Source organism: Echinops telfairi, unplaced genomic scaffold, assembly GCF_000313985.2.
Source record: "Echinops telfairi isolate 266 unplaced genomic scaffold, ASM31398v2 ScPeMD7_23;HRSCAF=83, whole genome shotgun sequence".
Taxonomy (NCBI): domain Eukaryota; kingdom Metazoa; phylum Chordata; class Mammalia; order Afrosoricida; family Tenrecidae; genus Echinops; species Echinops telfairi.
The window spans coordinates 42,418,855-42,439,325 of NW_022103920.1; the positions used below are offsets into that span (position 1 = coordinate 42,418,855).

Below are 20,471 nucleotides of genomic sequence, written 5' to 3' on the forward strand. Positions count from 1 at the left end.
AGAGACTGGGTTTACTGGTCAGCTAGAGACTAGTGGGACCCCTCCGACTATGGCTTATCCTCTTCAGGTCTGGAATTGAATATTCACCTCCATGTTAGAATAATCAATCAGTTAAGAACAAAAGGGCAGCATTTACCCAAGGACAAAGTTCACCGGATTAGGAAAGAAGTTGGTGATACGTGGAAACAGGAAATACAAGGAGGAAATGGGATAAGTGATGGTACATTAATGGGATTGTAGTGGAAGAGGTGAAGCAGATTGAGCATGAATTATTGAATGCACAACTCTGATCTGCTCTTATAAACCTTTGTTTAACTCATAAGGATAAGTATCATTTTTAAAAATATTCTTTGATTCAAGATCAGGTTTCATCCTTCAGTCTTCAGGTAGCAGCATGCGCAAATGAAAAGACAGTGAAAAATTATTAATCAGACTAGCATTTGCAGTCACAACATCATTACTTCAACCAAATTGTGATTTCACTGCTCAACAGAATAATGGCAAATGTTTAGATAATTCTAAACACTATTGATTAAACAGTTTTTCATTTTGTTTTAGGTGAACAAATAGCACATTAAACTTAAAATTTTTTTCACTTTTTTTATTATTTTATTGGGGGCTTCTACAATTCTCATCACACTCCATATATCCATCCATTGTGTCAAGCACATATGTACATTCACTGCCCTCATCATTCTCAAAACATTTGCCCTCCACCTCAGCCGTTAATATCAGTTGCTCATTTTTCCCCTCCCACCTCTCCCCCTCCCTCAAGAACCCTTCATAATTCACAACTTATTATAGTTTTGTCATAAGTTAAACTGTCCAATGTCTCCCCCTGCCCTCTTCTCTGCTGCCCTCCCCCAGGGAAGAGGCAATACTTAGATTCTTGTAATCGGTTCCCCCTTTCCACCCCACATTCCCTTCACCCTCCAAGCCTCGCCCCTTTCACCACTGGTCCTGAAGGAGTCGTCTTTCCTGGACTGCCTGTGTTTCCAGTTGCTATCTGTACCAATGTACATCCTCTGGTCTAGCCAGATTTGTAAGGTAGAATTGGGGTCATGATAGGTGGGGGGGGGGGCACTAAAGAACTAGAGGAATGTTGTGTTTCATTGATGCTATGCTGCACCCTGGCTGCCTCGTTCCTTCGTTGTGACCCTTCTGTGCGGGATGTCCAATTGTCTACAGATAGGCTATGGGTCCTCACTCTGCCCTCCCCCTCATTCACATTGATAGGATTGTTTGTTCAGGGTCTTTGATGCCTGATACCTGATCCCATCAATACCTCATGATCACACAGGCTGGGGTGCTAAGAAGCATGTGGACTTGGTTGTTTCTCAGCTGGATGGCCACTTGTTTATCTTCAAGCCTTTAAGACCCCAGACACTATGTCTTTTGATAGCTTGGCACCATCAGCTTTCTTCACCACATTTGTTTATGCACCCATTTTGTCTTCAGTGATTGTGTCAGGAAGGTGAGCATCATAGGATGCCAGGTTATTAGAACAAAGTGTTCTTGAGTACTCTTGAGGGAGTTCTTGAGTAGAGGCCCAATGTCCGTCTGCTACCTTAATACTTAACCTATAAATATAGGCACATAGATCTATTTCCCTATCATTCTATATAAATATAACCCCACCACACCAAGGTGAAACACGGAGGGCATGCAACAGAGCAGCAAGGGGAACAAAGCAATGAAGGCCCTGAGGAATCCCAAAAATAGACTTCAGGGGCAGGGCGTGTCACCTCATCAGCCTTAATTGGAAAACACTCACAAAGGTCAACAGACAGATCTGGAACAATTTATAGACTTTTCTTTTTTTGTTGTTGTTTTGTTTTGTTTTTGTGTTTGTTATTGTTTTTGCATGTCTATCTAGATAAGATAGGTGTGATGTACAGTCCTGAGGAGAAACAATGGACCAACGGTTCTGGGGGGCGGGGGGACACAGAAGAGGGGGAGGCAAGGGAAAGAAATGGGGGAGCCAACAAACCCAGGGACAGAGGAACAGCAAGTGATCTAAAATCGATGGTGAGGAGGGCATAGGATGCCTGGTGGGGCTTGATCAAGTGCAATGTAGCCAAAAGGAATTAATGGAAGCCGAATGAAGGTCAGACATGATCTTGGGACTAAAGGAAAGTAAAAGGAAATAGAGGAAAGAACTAGGAGGCAAAGGACATTTATAAGGGGTATAAATACAGGCACATATATATGTAAATATATTTAGATATAACAATCTTCCATTAATATTGTCATTGAGTAGCTCCAGGTACGAATTTTTTAAAGCAATGTTAAGAGAAGGATATTGGGCCAATGTAGGCTAACACTATATTTTAAAGGGCCAGAAGGAATCCTTTGAAAGTGATATTTTCACCATCTTGATAATAATGGTTTTATAGTACACATAAATGTCAAATGCTATACCCCTTGCATACCTTAAATATGTATCATTTATTGTACATAATTATATATTAATAAATCATATTTTAAAATTATAAACAGATTAACAGTCAATATTAAGCCTTTTTTACTTCATTTTTCAATGGAAGCATTGTTGGAAGGGAGGTACTGCTGTGGTCGTTACAGGTACTTTATCACACACAATAGACCAACTTTACCAACCTGTTGATGAAATATGGTTGCATTTTAAGACCAAAGAGCTCATTCTTGAAAGCTTCAATTTTTAGATTATTATTTAATATACAGGGCACATACAGTTGTTCAACACGCTTTCCACATGTACACTCTGTTCCTGAGAATTAATATAATGCATTTATCCTTATGATAAAAGATAAATGACAAAGCCAAAAGCAAAATGATTGAAATCCAATTTATGAGAGTTATGTAATTCAAATAAAGTCTATTTTGTATTTTTATTTCTATAATCCTTCAACAATTTTGGTTTTGATAAATATCAATATGGGAGCAATGCTGACTAGTGTCTGAAGATGTTAGCCCATTTGTTACCAAATGAAATCATTGCATGAAATGCACAGTTTCAGATAATGAATAAACTAAAAATAAAATTACAGTTTGGTTAACATTAAATTGTTAGTATTTCTCATTTGGAAGTGAGGTGAACAGATCTTTAAGATAAACTGTTATTCAAATATTTCTTATGGGAATGCACGTGGTTAAGTATGCATTTCTTTTGATTCATATTTTCACTTGGAAGTCTTTTTAAAATTGTGAGTAGTTGCTAACTAACAGTGAATTAAAAGTAAAACTGACTTGTGACTTCATCCGCCTAACTATAGAGCTCATTTTGGTTGATGTTTAGGGAAAAGGTTTTTTCTAAATGACTTTAACTTCCATGGAAAGGTAGCAACTAAACAAATATCCTTTTAAAAGTGAAACAGTATAGTGTATGTACACAAGTCCAAGCACACTTGCTGAAAGCACGACTGTGAAAAAGTGTTCTCATGATACAGTCTCCTTTAAAAGAAGCATTCTCCCACCCAAGGCAGCATCCTGAATGGACAAAGTGAGAATGTCCTGTGTTTCAGTCTGTGGAAAATCACTTGAAAGCAACTCCAATGATTTTTTAAGTTCAAGATGTAACTCTGTCCTGACTGTAATTATTAGCTGAAATTGTTATTTTTGCCGTGCCTGTTGATTTTGTCCAGACGTTCCTGAAGGAACGCTTTGACAGTGAGGAGATCAAGCCTGACCTGTGGATGTCCTTAGAGGGAGGGAACGCGTGTACTGAGTGTGGCATTCTTGCTGAGGACACCGCACTCTATTTTGGGGGCTCCACTGTGAGACAAGCTGTCACTCAAGATTTGGATCTCAGAGGGGCAAAGTAAGTCCGTTTCTGCGTGTTTTGTTTTTTTATGACAATGTTAACAACTAACTAACCTCAAAGTCAGGGACATATGTGTAGACCAAGTTTAAACCAGCTTGTTTTAGCTGGAGGTCTTCTAATTACTCATTCTAATGGACAGTATGTGTTTGTATTCAGATTCCTGCAATACTGGGGACGCATCGGTAGTGAGAACAACATGACCTCTTGCCATCGACCAATCTGCCGGAAGGAAGGTGTGCTCTTGGACTATTCCACTGATGGAGGCAAGTTCTAGGGAGGGAGACTCACATCATGGAGCGGATCCCCAAATGCCCTCCTTTACCCCTCAGTAAAACGTCTCTCAAGCTTTGCTGAATTTACAATGTGGAGGACGCATTAAAACCATAGTGTTACAAAAAGAAAGCTACAGAACTTGGTGCCATTACATGATCATATATGTTTCTTCTAAGCATGCACAGTCTGCAAAGATGAGAAAATGCATTCAAAAATAACCTCCATAAAATTAATTGTTGTGATGATGGCACAATTCTTTTTAATGTATTTATGTCATTGAACGTATGTGGTATATGAATTGTATGTTGATAAAGCTTAAAATTTAAGCAAATAGTAAAATTTAGAAGAAAGGTAAAGAAAAAATAATGAAAGAAACTCCAACCTTTATGATTGAGTAAAATAATCTCAATGGCTTAACTGGTACTTGAGTATTATGATAAAGTTTTAAAAATTAAATTTCATGTAATTTTCTATGTGAAAGATAATTGTAGAGCATTTTTTAAGCCTTGATCAAAAATAATATCTTCAATGCTATGGAGAATCTATAAGAAAATCCTGTCAAATATGAAAGAAGATTGTGATAATTCTGAGACTACAGTAATAAAATTGCTTGATTACTTGAAGTAATTGTAACTAGACCAATAGCACGAATAGGTCTTGAGAAAATCTTTTTTAACAGATAAATAGTATTCTTTAGAACTACCATAGAAAAATCACCCTAAAGTATATTAGGATATTTGAAGAGTATTTTTAAGTAGTTTTAACATCGCACCCACAGTTTTATCAATTGAATAAGATCAACTTCAGCTCTGTCCAACTAGCTCTAAATTGTAGTCGAATTTGGAATTAATATTTTAAACACTGGTTAGAAATTCTTCTCTGAAAACATGTTAAATGTGGATATAATTCATTATTCAATTGAAACAAATGCATATAGGAATCTAGAATAAAAATGTTAAGCCAAAAATATTCTTCATTTTAGTGACTTTATTTTTGGCTATATCTACATAGATCCAATTCCATGATCGTTCAGTTATGAGTGAGGCTCTTTCTAAACACCCCTGCTCTGGTATCCTCAGCCTCGTTTTGAGACAATATTTAAAAGTGGCTAGCGCCAATAATTACAGTCACCTATCTTGGCTTCCCAGTCCTGCTTGAAGAGGTCTCTGGCAGTCTCCGGTTTTCCTGGTGTGCTGGTTGTTTGGTTTGTTTGTTTGTTTGTTTGTTTTCCTGGATGGTACTATATTGGTAAATTTGTTATTCCAGGAATTACATGGACTCTGCTTCATGAGATGGATTACCAGAAATACATTTCTGTTAGACACGACTACATTCTCCTCCCGGAGGACGCTCTAACCAACACTACGAGGCTTCGCTGGTGGCAGCCTTTTGTGATTAGCAATGGCGTTGTGGTCTCCGGGGTTGAGCGTGCTCAGTGGGCGCTAGACAACATTTTAATCGGAGGAGCAGAGATCAATCCAAGTCAGCTGGTGGACACATTCGATGATGGTAATAAGAGATGACATTGACCTTTATTTTGTTGGGTTTTCTTCCTGGGAGCCTTTATTCTGCTTGTCTACAGATGAATTTCTCCTGTGGGAAAAGCATTTAGAAGAAAGTCAATCACTTATTCACTGCTCAACAACTGTTCACTATTTTCTCCAGTGGTTTCAAAATCTTCAAGGTTGGGCACGTGTTGAAATGTCAACTGAAAAATGTAATAAACCTGCTAAAGACAAAATGTCCACCTTTCAAGATTTTTTGAAATGTTAATACCCCAAAAATATATTTTTTTGAAATTTCTAAGCCACAGAAATGCATATGGCACTGGTTTAAAAAAGTAAACCAAGGAGGCTTCTGTCAATGGTGCAAGCTACTTATGCTACCCAGTACATTTCAAAATTCGGATGATTCTTATACCGACACTTAAGATTTTTGTCTAAATTTGTTTTCTCATCTTAGATTTACATATTATACAATCTCAAATCTTAAAGGGTAAGCAAAAGCCTTTAAGTCATTCAGCAATAAACAAGTCAGTTCTGGAAAATAACGTGCAATATTGCTTCCAATTTACCTTCACAGAAGGCACTTCCCATGAAGAAAATTGGAGTTTTTACCCAAATGCCGTCCGGACGGCCGGATTCTGTGGCAATCCATCCTTCCACCTCTACTGGCCAAATAAAAAGAAGGACAAGACTCACAATGCTCTCTCCTCCCGAGAACTCATTATACAGCCAGGATACATGATGCAATTCAAAGTAAGGGGAAGTGGCTCAGCGCCGAATATGGTATTAGATTAGGGCAATGGGGGAGGATCTTGCTTATTTAAACAACTTACAGATATGGTTTGTTTCACCTGATAAGATCCTGATCTTATAAACAAAAGAAATAATCTCTCTCAAAGGCCTTAACTCAAGCATGAATATTTGAACAATGATAAAAATCTTTGAGTATGTTTGTTGTTGATGATGTTTAAGTGCCATAGACTTGATTACAATGCATAGTAACCTTGTTTACAAAGAATGAAATACTGCCTGTGTTAGTCTGGGTAGACTAGAGAAACAAATCCATCGACACTCATATGTGCTTAAGAAAGAGCTTTATATACTAGAGTAGTTGAATATTGAGAAAACATCGCAGCCCAGTTCAGATCAAGTCCATAAGTCCAATATTAGCACATATGTCCGATACCCATCTATAAATTCCTCTTCAGACTCATGCAACACATGCAATGACACCAAATGCAGGAAAACCACAGGCCAGTGGGTGGGAACAGTTGTGGATCCAGTGGTGTTGTAAGCATCTCAGCGCTGGCAGGGGTCTCCACGTGGCTTCTCCAGGTCTATGGCCCTGGCTGCATCAGGGTAGGTCCATGTGGCTTCTCAAGGATGTCTGTCTGGAAATGATCAGAGAGAGTGTGTCTCTCACCTCCAAAGAGGAAATCCCAGCATCCTTAGGAAAAGGCCATGCTCACACAGAGGCCTCATTGACTATATCCTGATTGGCAGACTACACTCCACCCCTACACTCTTAATCCTCAAATTGACATCAGATTATGTAGCTACCACACTACAGAGTCCTATGCCAACCTCACAATTGTTGTGTTGTTTGAGCCCATGGGCACAGCCGCTGCTATCAGTCCATCTCTTCTTTTTTACTGACCTTCTATTCTACCAAGCACGATCATCTTTCCAAGGGACTAGTCTCTCCTGATAGCTTGTCCAAAGTGCATCTGATGAATCTTGCTATAGGAGATAGTTAAAAACAAAAAACAGTGCTGTAACTTTTAAAGACGATTGTTAATACCTCGTATGTGTGTTAATACCTTGAGTTCATTTCTCAAATCTGGAGTTCAATTCCCAAACCTTGAGCTCAAAGAAAACACTCAAGTAAGCACCTCGACCTACGTTTAGCTCTGTCACTCGTGTTCCTTTGCTCTCACTCACTCAGACACCTCTTTCTCTCTCTCTCTCTCTCTCTCTCTCTCTCTCTCTCTCTCTTTCTCTCTCTCTCCCTGTTTTCATGCATCGAGCCACTGTGCTTCTTAAGATAAACCTTTTCTTGTCATTGTTCTTTCATCTCTGGCTTCTAAACGTGAACCTATACATACATTAACCCAGCTTGAATTCCCCAAATTATGAAACATTCAACAAGGACTCGCAAGTGTTTTAAACTAACCATCCCTAACCAGGCGTAAAAGGTGATTTATAGACACTCACTGGGGGGAGGAGGGGAGATAAAGCAATGTTGTCAGTATCTTTCTCACTGTGAAACACTCCTGAAAAGGCGCTATAGAAACACAGCTTGTTATTGCAAAGACAAGGACTAGCGTTTCTTATGGCCTTGTTGTAGATCTTTTGTCATGACAGTTAATAGTAAGAATCTTTCTTAAAAAAATAAAAACGTACATAGCATTTCTCTGTGAAACTCTTCAGAGATCAGCTACACCTACTCCATCAGGACTGTTCTTAATCTACTGGCATAAGGACTTCAAGGTCTTATCTGGTGACACACCACCCTAAGTCCAAGCCATGCCCCCCAAGAGTGAGGGCTCCCCTCCATCAGGTCCATAGCACAGATACCATATTTGATTAAATTAGGGGGCTTTTCTTATTCTGCTCTTGTTAACTCAGAACTGAAGAAATTGAAATGTTCTCCTCTAAGTCACATTTTTAAATATGTAGAAACACTTAATATTGTATGTGTTTCTGACTAATTAATTTTTCATTATCATAGCTATTTTACTATTACTCGACTTGACGGTTAATTTAGTTGTTTGGTTAGCAGTTAGTTTGGCTTTAGGTTTGTTCTGGACTAACTATGATTTAATAATAATAAATTTATTATAAATGCATGGATAATTAATACCTAATTTCATCAGTGAAGTCACCATAGGTTTTCTGACCCTCCAAGGACAGCCGACATCACTTCGCCACGTGTTACATTCTTTTGGGCCCATTTGTGTTCCCCACATATACTGTTAATCTTTTAAATAATGAAGTAAATAAAAAAGAATACTTTAAAAACTCTCAGTTCGTTCCCCCAGGAAAAACTGCTTCTCCTGAGCAGCTCTAAAACACGCAGTCGTAGTGTCCTGTCCGGGTGCTGGTGGGACATCCTTTGACCCCCTGTGGGCAGACTGGAGAGCGGTGGACTCTAGTTCTTGACACTCGGTATCGTGTGGCTGTGCCTGCCTCGTGCTGACTGTTCATGTTGTTTCAGATTGTGGTTGGCTGTGAAGCCACCTCCTGTGGTGACCTTCATTCTGTGATGCTGGAGTACACTAAGGATGCCAGGTGAGTGACAGGAGGGGGTGCACTTCATCAGACCTTGAACACACGATGCAAATGCTTGCCAGTGTGTAAGGCAGCCGGCTGACAGTTTGTAGACATTTCATTGATACAGATTTAAAATTTGCATTTAGTTCCTAAATTTTTCTTCAAACCAAGAAAAAGCCCTTTTTTCTTTTTTTTGAATGAGGCTGTAGCCAACACATTTGGCACTTTTAAATCAGACCCTATATCTGTCCTCCAAATAGAAGGGTTTTTTTTGTTTTTCATGCTGCTTATTTACAAACATTCCTAACAAAACATGAATTCCTTGGAAGATCTGAACAGGCTTCAGCCATAGCCACACCCGACAGCAGCTTCACAGCGTGGAAGACGCTTGGCCAAATAGAGATACTCTCTCAGTGTGTGGACAGCCTGGCCTCCTGCCGCCACTTTGAGAAATAAATGATAGGACCCCATGTGGGTAGACAGAGAAGTTTGTCACTCCACTCCAGGTATATTTCTGAGGGGGGGGGGGGGGCATCCACAGAAGACGCTACTAGAATACACAGCTGGGCATGCTGTCCTTTTCACTGTTGTCTGTATTGGAATATATCTTGTTTGAAATTATTTTCATATTTTTCTTTTGATTGTATATCATTCTAAATCGGTCAGTATTGATATTTTAATGTTAACTGCTAGGCCATACACTTCTCGTAAGATCCGTCTAAGGTGGTGTCTTTGGCTCCTGCAGGTCCGATTCCTGGCAGCTCGTTCAAACCCAGTGCCTGCCTTCTTCCTCCAACAGCATCGGCTGCTCCCCCTTCCAGTTCCACGAAGCCACCATCTACAACTCCATCAACAGCTCCAGCTGGAGGAGAATCACCCTCCAGCTGCCCGACCATGTCTCCTCCAGGTAGGTTTCAGGTTAAGGCAAATCTTGGGAACTCTGGCAGTCTCTGCGGAGCACACCCAGTAAACTGACACCCGCGGGAAGAGGCCCAAATTGCAGTCGCAGCCCTAGGTCCTTGTCCCCCTTCACTTCCTTTCCACGCCCTCAAACGGCAATTGCGTGCTCCAAGAAGAAAGAGGAAGAACTAGGAGCTGGTTTGTAAATGCTTCAGAGATCCCAGATTCTCTTTCGACTAAATACCATGGCATTGGTCAAACTGAGTCACAAGCCTGGAATCTCAGGTGCCAGACAAAGACCTGGAATTCCCCCCAGTTCCACTTTCTCAAAGTTCCACCTGACCAGTGCCTGCCTTCCCAAAGGCTGTGCTTCTCAGCCAAGACACAAGGAGCCTCTGAGATGTGCAGGGCTGGGCTGGGCAGTTACACGAAGCCCCAGGGGAAACACAAGGGCGTGCAGCCTTCCAGGGCCCGCATTCATTCCACGCAAAGATTTCAAGTATGATTCCCTTCCTAAGAAAGCTGACACCCTTACAACAGAAGAGAGTAGACTTCTCACGTAAGTTTCCAGGAAGGCACCCGCTTTCAGGGAAGTTTGTCTAATCTGAGAAGGACAGGTTCTCTCACCTCTGCCCACAGAGTTATCCAGGGGACACTGAGGCAGCCCTTTCCTTGGAAACAACCCTGTTGTCTCCAGAGGCTAGAGGCTGGCTGCCATCTGGGACATGGCAGCCTGCTGAACCTTGCCTGCTCTCTGTGGGGGCGGTTTTCAGTGCCACACAGTTCCGCTGGATCCAGAAGGGAGAAGAGATGGAGAAGCAGAGCTGGGCCATCGACCACGTCTACATCGGAGAGGCTTGCCCCAAGCTCTGCAGTGGACATGGCTACTGTACCACCGGCGCCGTCTGCATCTGCGATGAAAGTTTCCAAGGTCTGAGTCCCTGTCCCCATGCCATCACTTGGGATACTGGACAAGTTCCGGCATCCTCACTCTTGGGCCAGTGGCTCTCAACCTTCCTAATGCCACCACCCTTTAATACAGTTCCTCATGTGGTGGTGACCCCCAACCACTGAATTTCCATTGCTACTTCATAACTGTCATTTTGCTACTGTTATGAATTGTAATGTAAATATCTGGTATTGAGGATGTATTAGGCGACCCCTGTGAAAAGGTCATTAGGGAGTGGGGAGTGGGCAGGGAGGAGGAAAATGAGCAACTGATATTAAGGGCTAAAGTAGAAGGCAAATGTTTTGAGGATGATGAGGGCAACAAATGTACATATGTGCTTGACACAATGGATGGATGTATAGATTGTGATAAGAACTGTATGAGCCCCCAATAAAATAATTTTTTTAAGATAAATTAAAAAAAAATAGGTCATTCGACCCCCAAAGGGGTCACAACCTGCAGGTTGAGAACCGCTGTCTTAGACCAAAGTCCGATAGAACATGGATAGCCCGACGAGTTGAGGTAGAAAACTCACTGTGATTCTGGAGTTATTTATCCTTAGAATGAATTATCAAGGATCATTTTCTGATATTCTTAGAAGTATTTTCCAAAAATCTGGACGATATCTTCTCAGAGCACTCTTCGGGACTTCATATTCCCCATCTCTCACCTGAGCCCCTGACCCACACCCACCCCAACGCTTTACTGCCAAGTCTGGACCACGCTCTGTCCCGGCCCACCTGCCCTTTGCTAGGTACCCTGTCAATGTCCATTCTCCCTCGGCCTCGTCCAGAGCACGTATCGCTTTTCCCAAGACATAGCCGACAACCCCAAAGGTTTCAGCTTTCCATCACACTGAAAGTCTTTGGGAACTCATTAAAAATTTTTTTTTCTTACCTGAACACCTAGAGGTTGAATATGTTTGGAACTGAGTGACTACGCACACGCTAGAAAACTGGCACACAACAATACTCGGTGACTGTTTATGGCGAATACGTGCACAGGCTAATGATTCACATGGTTCCATCCATCCATTCGTCAGCGTCATTTAGAATTGATAAGTTAGCTATGGTAAACACTGCTATTCTCATTTGGTAAGTGAAGAAACTGAAACTCAGAGAGGTTCCCAGTGTTGCCTAAGATTACACAGCTAGTATGTGAGGAAAAAAGAGCCTTTATCTAGTTCTTTCCCATCAGCGTTCCTTTCGTGCATAAGCAGAGCTTTCTCTAAAGAACAGAATTATGCAACCTTGCCCAAGTAGATATGGTAACCACCCATGTACACCTGAATTCCAGAATAAGATCTACTTTTGCTGATTGATTTATATTCTTGCCTCACTTACAAATGAAATAGAGGTAACTAGTGCGCACTGGTGCACACATTTGATATTAGAAATTGCTTGGCCATCTTCTTCCTCCTCTTGATCTTCCCTGCTGTTGAGGTCTGTCTCTGCATTAACCAGAAAATGTCAACTCTAAGCAAATGAACGGACCACGTGTCTTACACCAAATTGTGGGGATTTGGAATGTGTTCCCTGCCTTGATCTAAAAAACACTTGTTTGTCTTTTGATTTTTAAACTATTGTAGACGTTTAGAAAAGATGTATGGCTCAAACCAAAGGAATATGCAAGTATATATAAGGGAGCTTCCAAAAATTTGTAGAAAAATGGAACTGAAAAGTAATGGTATTTTCCCCAAGCCTTCTTGTGTTTATTTGCAATCAAATGCCAATATCTCAGCTCAGCGGTCTACAAGAGACACCCTTCCCGTTGATCCATGATACACTTATTCATCCCAGCCACACTATAGAATATCTGAAAAGTATTAGGAACCTTGCTAGGCACTGGGGATTCAACAACGGAATAGGGTACATATTCAGCTGACAAGAATCACCAAAGTAGAGCTTGAAGGAAAACAGGAACAGGGAACCCTTGGTTTTCTGACAGAATCATACAGGGGAAAAAGAAGTGGAGTGGGCCCCTTTTTGCCAGCTGAGACCCATTACTAACGCAGAAGTAGGCCCAGCCAAGTGCTGTGGTGCTTCAACAGCGGATTAGCATGGGCAATCAGTACCTTAGCACAGGCATACGTGAGTAAACATTGACCCAAAGAGAAGGAAGCTCTTTTACCCCAGCAACATAAACCAGTAATTGCCCAAATGAAAGAGGCGTTTCAGTCCTAGAAGTCTACATCAGCTGGGCACTTGCCATTCTGACAGCGACAGCAGTGGATTCACACTGATTTCTTCCTCCTCTTGGATGAGCCCACTGACTTCAGCTCATCTTTGTGATTCTTCCTTCCTCCCCAGGTGATGATTGCTCCATTTTCAGTCGTGATCTTCCCAGCTATATTAAAGATAATTTTGAGTCAGCGAGGGTCACAGAGGCAAACTGGGAAACCATTCAAGGCGGAGTGATAGGAAGCGGCTGTGGGCAGCTGGCACCGTATGCCCACGGTGACTCGCTCTATTTTAATGGCTGTCAGATACGACAAGCTGCTACCAAGCCTCTGGATCTCACTCGAGCAAGGTAAGCAAACCCGGCCCTCAGGTCCGGAAGTCATGAGTCTGGGTATTGTCGGCTGCCAGGTAGCTCTGATCATGAGCGTGATCATGGAAACCCATCCACCATTTAACTTGGGTGCCAGAAATAAGCTTTCACATCTCAGGGTGATGTCTTGCTTCAATTTCTTTTAGGACTACTTTGTGGGGTTTTGGGTTTTGTTTCTGTTTTTTACACCACAGGTTGAGTGAATATAAATTATAGAATATAAATTATAGTCAAAAAGTTGACTACGAGGGGGAAAAAAGAGCTGATACCAAGGGTTCAAACAGAAAGAACATATTTTGAAAATGATGATGGCAACATAGGTACAAATATGCTTGATACAATTGATGTATGGATTGTTATAAGAGCTGTAAGAGCCCCCCCAATAAAATGATTTATGAATTTTTAACATAAGGAAAGATTCCAAGGCTTTGAACAAGTGCAGAAATAGAATTGGCACATATTCCTGAGAGATGCCAGTAGCTCTTAGGGCATAGCGTTTGATTCATTAGAGTGGAGCGTTCACTTGAATCTTTCCACTTTGGAAAACATTAGTGATATTATTTAGATGTAGATGAACACATAATAAAACTAGCTCCTGCCTGGTAACAATGGAGATGCCAAACGATGTTGCGTCCACCCATCCTGGATGTTTGTTTTTTTTTTTAACCAAAATGAAAGTAAAGGCACTCAACCTGGAGACACCCTGGGGCTTTTCCTTGGCTCTTCAGGCAGATCTTATCTGCTCTTTAGCAGTTAACAACTGCATGCCCTGTTGTATGTGTGGCTGTCTTTGAAGTCACTGTATGAATTCATGGTGTTTAAGTCCCACTCTTCATTTGAACACCTGCTCTATCTGGGACTGCTCTGGTAACCACTAAGCCTCTTCAGAGCATGCACTGCCTATGCTTACAAACTCCGTCTCCTGAGCAAGGACGCCTGTGAACAGCGAGGGGGTATACTGAGCAGGCAAGTAGGCAGGGCCAGAGCCTGCATGTCTCTGACTCCGTTTTCCCTCGGCGCCGATCTGCACGCATCCTTTCCCTAAAATAGACATGGCGATTTGTCCTTGTCCATTTGCTGTTCCGTGTGTCCCCATTTATAAGAAGTAGGTAGCATACATATTGTGGGTTTACTCCGTGTCCTCTCCATGTCCTTGGCTGCCTATTTGTCCCATATTCCCCTTCAGAGGACAGAAGATGCCCTACGTTGAAAATTACCAAGATTTCCAACAGCACAGAAACATATACATCATTGGAAGTCAAAACTGTTTTCATTAAGTAGAAAAACAGCCCCTCTGAATCCTAGGCATACACATAATTTAAAAGATTGTAGAAATAAATTCCACTGCATTGGTGATTTTTGTCATAAAGCCGGATTCTCCTACTTTTGCTATATTATGAACTCAAAATAAGGGTCTTTGGGAATAAGAGGAAAAAGTATTTGAAGGGTAGCCCCTCTTGTAACAACACCTCTTGATTAAAGATGATTTCCCCTGTGTTTTCCAGCAAAATCATGTTTGTTTTGCAAATCGGGAGCACCTCCCAGACAGACAGCTGTAACAGCGACCTGAGTGGCCCCAACGCTGTGGACAAGGCTGTGCTGCTGCAGTACAGCGTCAACAACGGGGTCAGCTGGCACGTCATCGCGCAGCACCAGCCCAAGGACTTCACCCAGGCCCAGAGAGTGTCCTACAACGTCCCCCTGTAAGTAGCTTCACTGGAAAGGCCAGAGGAGCCCTGATGACCAGTTTGAGCTAGAAAAAAGCATAAAGGCTGCAGAGAACCACTGAAACAATCCAATCTAAAGTAGCTGCCGCTGAGGCCGACTCAGCCCCAAGGGATGGCGACCCCATGTGTCACAGAGTAGAACTGCACCCAGTAGCTTCTCCAGGGCTGAGGTTGGGAAGGAGAATCACCAGACATTTCCTTCCAAAGTGCCTCTGGGTGGGCTCAAACCACCAACCCCTAGGTTAGCAGCAGAGCACATCACTATTTGTACCGCCAGGGGACTCCCAGTGAGCACCGGGCCCAAAGTGGTAAAGTGACTGGGACAAAGCCACAAAAGTAGGTAACAGAAGCAAGATGGATCTGTCCAAAGTTTTGTTCCTATTTTGTCTTAGGATAAGGGGCAAGAAATTAAAATGAGGAAATGGAGATAACAACTAAATTCCAGGGTGCTTCCTTGCATATTTCCCTCTCTTAGCATATACTCTAGTCTTTCGTACTAGCAGCTGGGTGCACTCATTGGAAGGCGCCCTGATGGAGCAGTGGGTAAGCACCCAGCTGCTGATCAGAAGCCTGGTGGTTCAGACTCACCTAGCATCTCTGGGGTGGAAGGCCTGGTGATCTGCTCGCAAAGATGACAGCCTAAAAAAACCCTGTGGCCACTTCTGTCACATGGAGTCATGGGACACTGGTAGGGATTGATCAAGGGCAATGTAACTGAGAGAAATTAGTGAACCCAAATGAAGGCTGAGCAAGATAGTGGGACAAGAGGAAAGTAAAAAGAAATACAGGAAAGAACTCGGAGGCAAAGGGCATCTGTAGAGGTCTAAATACAGGCATGTACATATGTAAATATATTTATATATGATGATGGGGAAATAGATCTATGTGCATATATTTATAGGGTTAGTATAAAGGTAGCAGATGGACATTGGGCCTCCACTCAAGTACTGCCTCAATGCAAGAACACTTTGTTCTATTAAATTGGCATTCCATGATGCTCACCTTCCCAACACAATCACTAAATACAAATGGGTGCATAAGCAAATGTGGTGAAGAAAGCTGATGGTGCCTGGCTATCAAAAGATATGGCATCTGGGGTCTTAAAGGCTTGAAGGTAAACAAGCAGCCATCTAGCTCGGAAGCAACAAAGCCCACATGGAAGAAGCACACCAGCCTGTGTGACCACGAGGTGTCGAAGGGATCAGGTATCAGGCATCAAAGAACAAAAATTCATATGATTGTGAAGGAGAGGGAGTGCAGATTGGGGACCCAAGACCCATCTGTAGGCAACTGGACATCCCCTTTCAGAAGGGTTCCAGGGAAGAGACGAGCCAGTCAGGATGCAGTGTAGCAATGATGAAACATACAAATTTTCACTAGTCCTTAAATGCTTCTTCCTCCCCACTATCATGATCCCAATTCTAGCTTACAAATCTGGCTAGACCAGAGGATGTACACTGGTACAGATAAGAACTAGAAACGCAGGGAATCCAGGACAGATGAACCCTTCAGGAGCACGGGGGAGAGTGGCGATACTGGGAGGGTGGAGGGAAGGTGGGGTAGAAAGAGGGAACAGATTACAAAGATCTACATATAACCTCCTCCCTGGGGAATGGACAACAGAAAAGTAGGTGAAGGGAGACGTCGGACAGTGCAAGATATGACAAAATAATAATTTATAAATTATCAAGAGTTCATGAGGGGGGAGGAGTGGGGAGGGGGGAAAAATGAGCTGATACCAAGGGCTCAAGTAGAAAGCAAATGTTTTGAGAATAATGAAGGCAACAAATGTACAAATGTGCTTGACGTACAATGGATGGATGGATGGATTGTGATAAGAGTTGAACGAACCCCCAATAAAATTTTTTTTTGTAAAAAAGAGACTCTCTGGAACCCAGCAACAACCCCACCTGGTCGAAAATTTGCTGAGGACAAGTACCTATGGCCCTTTTGTTTAGCATTATGCCCCCAACTCAGTGGCACACAGAGGGACCTCACAGTTGTTGACTGACTATATTGCCTTCCCAGGCCCTAACAGAGCTGGAGGAAGAAGGACGAGGGGGTGCGCCGTCAGAAGGCCCGGGAGTGGCCCATGAAAGCTAAGGCGATTACCTAGAACCTGAACAAATCTCAACTCCACGCCCAATGTTTTGTTAATTTAATTATGTTCATTTAAGTGGTTCCTTGCTGTTCAGTCAGCTCGGACTCATAGTGACACTATTGCAGCAGAGTAGTTAGCCTCGTATAAGTCTAGAAACCGCATATGAGAAAGTACTCTGTATTCTAATTTCAACCTTTTGTCTTCTGTCTGTGCCCCAGGGAGGCCCGGATGAAAGGAGTCTTGCTGCGCTGGTGGCAGCCACGCCACAATGGCACAGGTCATGATCAGTGGGCTTTGGACCATGTGGAGGTCGTCCTGTGAGTATCTGACACATCGCCTCCCATGCTCATTACAGAAAGGTTTGAAATTCCTTGAACACAGCCTGCTCCTTAACTCAGTAAGAATGGCTCCTGATGCAAAGTCCCCACAGGACCACTTTGGCTGATGCTCTTCGGCAACTGCAAGCTGTAGCTCAAGTCCACAGTACTAGTCCTGAAACAGCATTCAGGGTGTCTTAGAGAACGTCGATACGCAAAGCGTTAAGGATTTGACAATATCGGGTAAATTGGATAAAACAGAAGTCTTCGGGTACAGGGGAGACAGTGTCCTCTGCTAGATCTGCGTTGCCTTAGACACTAGAATTGCACCCTCTCAGAGAAGGGGTATGTCCTGGTCCAGATACAGAGTGTCACTGTCCAAAGTTGCCAGTTGCAAACACCTATCTCAGCCACAGAGGCCTGGGACATTCTTCCATTTGGTGTCACGGTTGCAACTAGAACAAAGAATGGGTGGTCTCGGCGTCTTTCTGACCAACCCCGGCACCTGTCAAGTGTTTCCCCTGTGATCCCCTCCCCGTATAATCAGGCTGTTCCCACTCGGAGAGATGACTTGCTTTTTCTCTAACAATCTAGTTCCTGTAAAACTGGAATGCCTATGTCTCGGCGGGTTCGGACCGATGGCTCCAACTGGTTGGCCAGGAGAGGCGGATCTTCTCGGTAGATAGGTTCAACTGTTCATTCTGTTTACCAAAGCAAAAAGGAACTCTGCCCTTTTGCTGATTTCTGTCATTCTGAAAGCAAATTTAAATGATTTATTGGTAGGAAAACTACCAGATTTGTTTTCTCTCAACCATAGCCCTGAGCTGACGTTTTCCGTCTTGAGTTAGCCCTCGCCTTAGTTTTCACGGAGGCACCTGCTTGCATGGCATCCATATCAACCCCCACCCAAGAGCAACTGACCCTACACGAGGCCCGCCGTGCGCGCTGCTGCTTTCGGACACCTTGCTGGGCTCTGCCTCTACAGGACAAAGTGAGAGAGGAAACCTAAATATGAGGCTGATGTACTGCTTAGTTATTGATCATCCCAGAAGACATTATCCTAAGGCAAAGGAATCCTCTGGGCTCTGAAAGAAACGAATGGATGGCAAGGCCACAGAGAAATGTTTAAATTGACGGAAAACTAACTTTCTAGGTGTTGTGCCCTGGCGACTTTCCGTTTAGACCAGCACTTCCCAAGCTTCTTGAACATCAGCATCACGGGCGAGCTATGTCAACATCAATGCACGCCCTCCCCCACGCCAAGGCCCCTCCCAAGAGACCATGGTTAAAATGGACCTGGCGAGCATCAGATGGTTTCAAAAGCACCACGGGTGATGCTGATACGTAGGGGGGAACGCTGACTGAGAGTCAGTCATCTTTCCATTTACTTAACAAGAAAATTTATATCCATGGGGACTTCCTGTGCCCGGCAAAACACAACCAATTCTTAGGATATGTGAAAACTTGACAATTCTCAGAAGCCAGCAGAATGCTCATTGTTCCCTTGAGTAGACATAACACATTGTAGACACATCATTATTTGAGCACATGCTTCTCCTCCCACCCAGCCAAGCAACTGCAGGTATCCACCAGCAGCGTGACGTGATTTCAGGACCAGGTCCAGATGGTAGGAAATACTATGAACCCGTGCTCTGGTATTTTCAGACCTATAGTCTGTACTTGTAAAGATGTTATTTTTCTTCCATTGCCATAATTTTTAATAATGTGAAGAATGTATGACTTCACAGGGCTCTGTCTGTCCTCACCCTGCACTCACTCACTGCTATGAGTCAATGCTGACTCATAACGATCTTCCAGGACCGGGATAGAACTGGCCCTGTGGGTTTCTGAGCCTGTAACTCTTTATGGGAGTACAAAGCCCTGTCCTTCTTCCAAGGAGCAGCAGGTGGTTTGGAACTTCTAACCTTGAGGAGCACAGCTTAGCTCATAACCACTATGCCAACAGGGCTCCTTTACCCTGCACGATTGTATCAAATTCTCAAAGGCATTAAAACCGTCTGACTGAAGTTAACATAGCCGCGTATGCGTTGTTACATCATTTGAGTTGTAGCCCACTTCTTCTTTCTGTGACTAATGTAAGATTTGTACTTTTCTGCGTGGTTGATGTTATTCAATGCCATCAGGTTGGTTCGAGCTCACGGCAACCATGTGCACTACAGAATGAAACTGCTTAATCCTGTGCCGGTTTCCTAAGTCTTGCTCTGTTTGAGTCCTTTGTTGCAGCCATGGCGTCAATCCATCCCATGGGGGCCTTCTACTTTTTTGATGTCCTTCTCCAGAGCCTGGTCTCTCCTGATAATCTGTCCAAAGTGCGCGAGATGAACTCTCACCATCCTGGCTTCTAAGGAGCATTCTGGCTATGTTTCTTCGAAGATAGATTTGTTCGTTTTTCTGGTAGTCCATAGTACTTTCAGAATTATTTGCCAATACCCTAAATCAAGCCATGAGTTCTTCTCCGGGGTTCTAATTCCAGCCTTCTCATGCATATGAAGTGATTAAAAATGCCATGGCTTGGGCCAAGTGTACCTTAGTCTTCAAAGTGAGTCTTTGCCCTTAATACGACAAAGGGGTCTTTTGCAGCAGATGTACTCAGTGTGTGCATATCACTGAATTTCTTAGCTGATGCTTCAATGGGTGTTAATTATGGATCCGCGTAAAATGAAATCCTTGGCAACTTCGGTTTTTTCTGTGTTTACCATGATACGACTTATTGGTCCAGTTCTGAGTATCTTGGTTTTCCTTGTGTTAAGGCTGTGTGATCTTTGATCTTCATCGGTAAGTCCTTCAAGTCCTTTTTAGACTTAGCAAGCAAGATTGTGCCCTTTGCATGTGGCGAGTTGTTAAGTCTTCCACCAGTCCTAATGGCACATTCTTCTTAGGGTCCACCTTCTCGAATCATTTGCTTCAATGATATACTGGATAAATGTAGTAAAAGGATACAATTCTGACACACACCTTTCCTGATTTTCAGCCATGCGGTGTCTCATGTTCTGTTCTGACAACTACCTCTTGGTGTCCATACGGGTTCGGGATAAGCACAATGAAATGTTCTG

The 20,471-nt window shown here is 42.8% G+C and overlaps 1 protein-coding gene across 2 annotated transcripts in view; it reads left to right on the plus strand.

Moving 5' to 3' along the window:
* RELN (reelin) overlaps positions 1–20,471 on the plus strand; it is a 549,393-nt gene that overhangs the window by 517,761 nt on the left and 11,161 nt on the right. For both annotated transcript variants that reach the window (XM_004702602.2, XM_004702603.2), the window contains exons 54-63: positions 3,624–3,799; positions 3,959–4,065; positions 5,342–5,584; positions 6,158–6,333; positions 8,798–8,871; positions 9,599–9,760; positions 10,527–10,684; positions 13,012–13,231; positions 14,758–14,955; positions 17,299–17,397. In XM_004702602.2, coding sequence (XP_004702659.1) covers positions 3,624–3,799; positions 3,959–4,065; positions 5,342–5,584; positions 6,158–6,333; positions 8,798–8,871; positions 9,599–9,760; positions 10,527–10,684; positions 13,012–13,231; positions 14,758–14,955; positions 17,299–17,397 — 1,613 coding nt within the window. The remainder of the gene's footprint in view (positions 1–3,623; positions 3,800–3,958; positions 4,066–5,341; positions 5,585–6,157; positions 6,334–8,797; positions 8,872–9,598; positions 9,761–10,526; positions 10,685–13,011; positions 13,232–14,757; positions 14,956–17,298; positions 17,398–20,471) is intronic.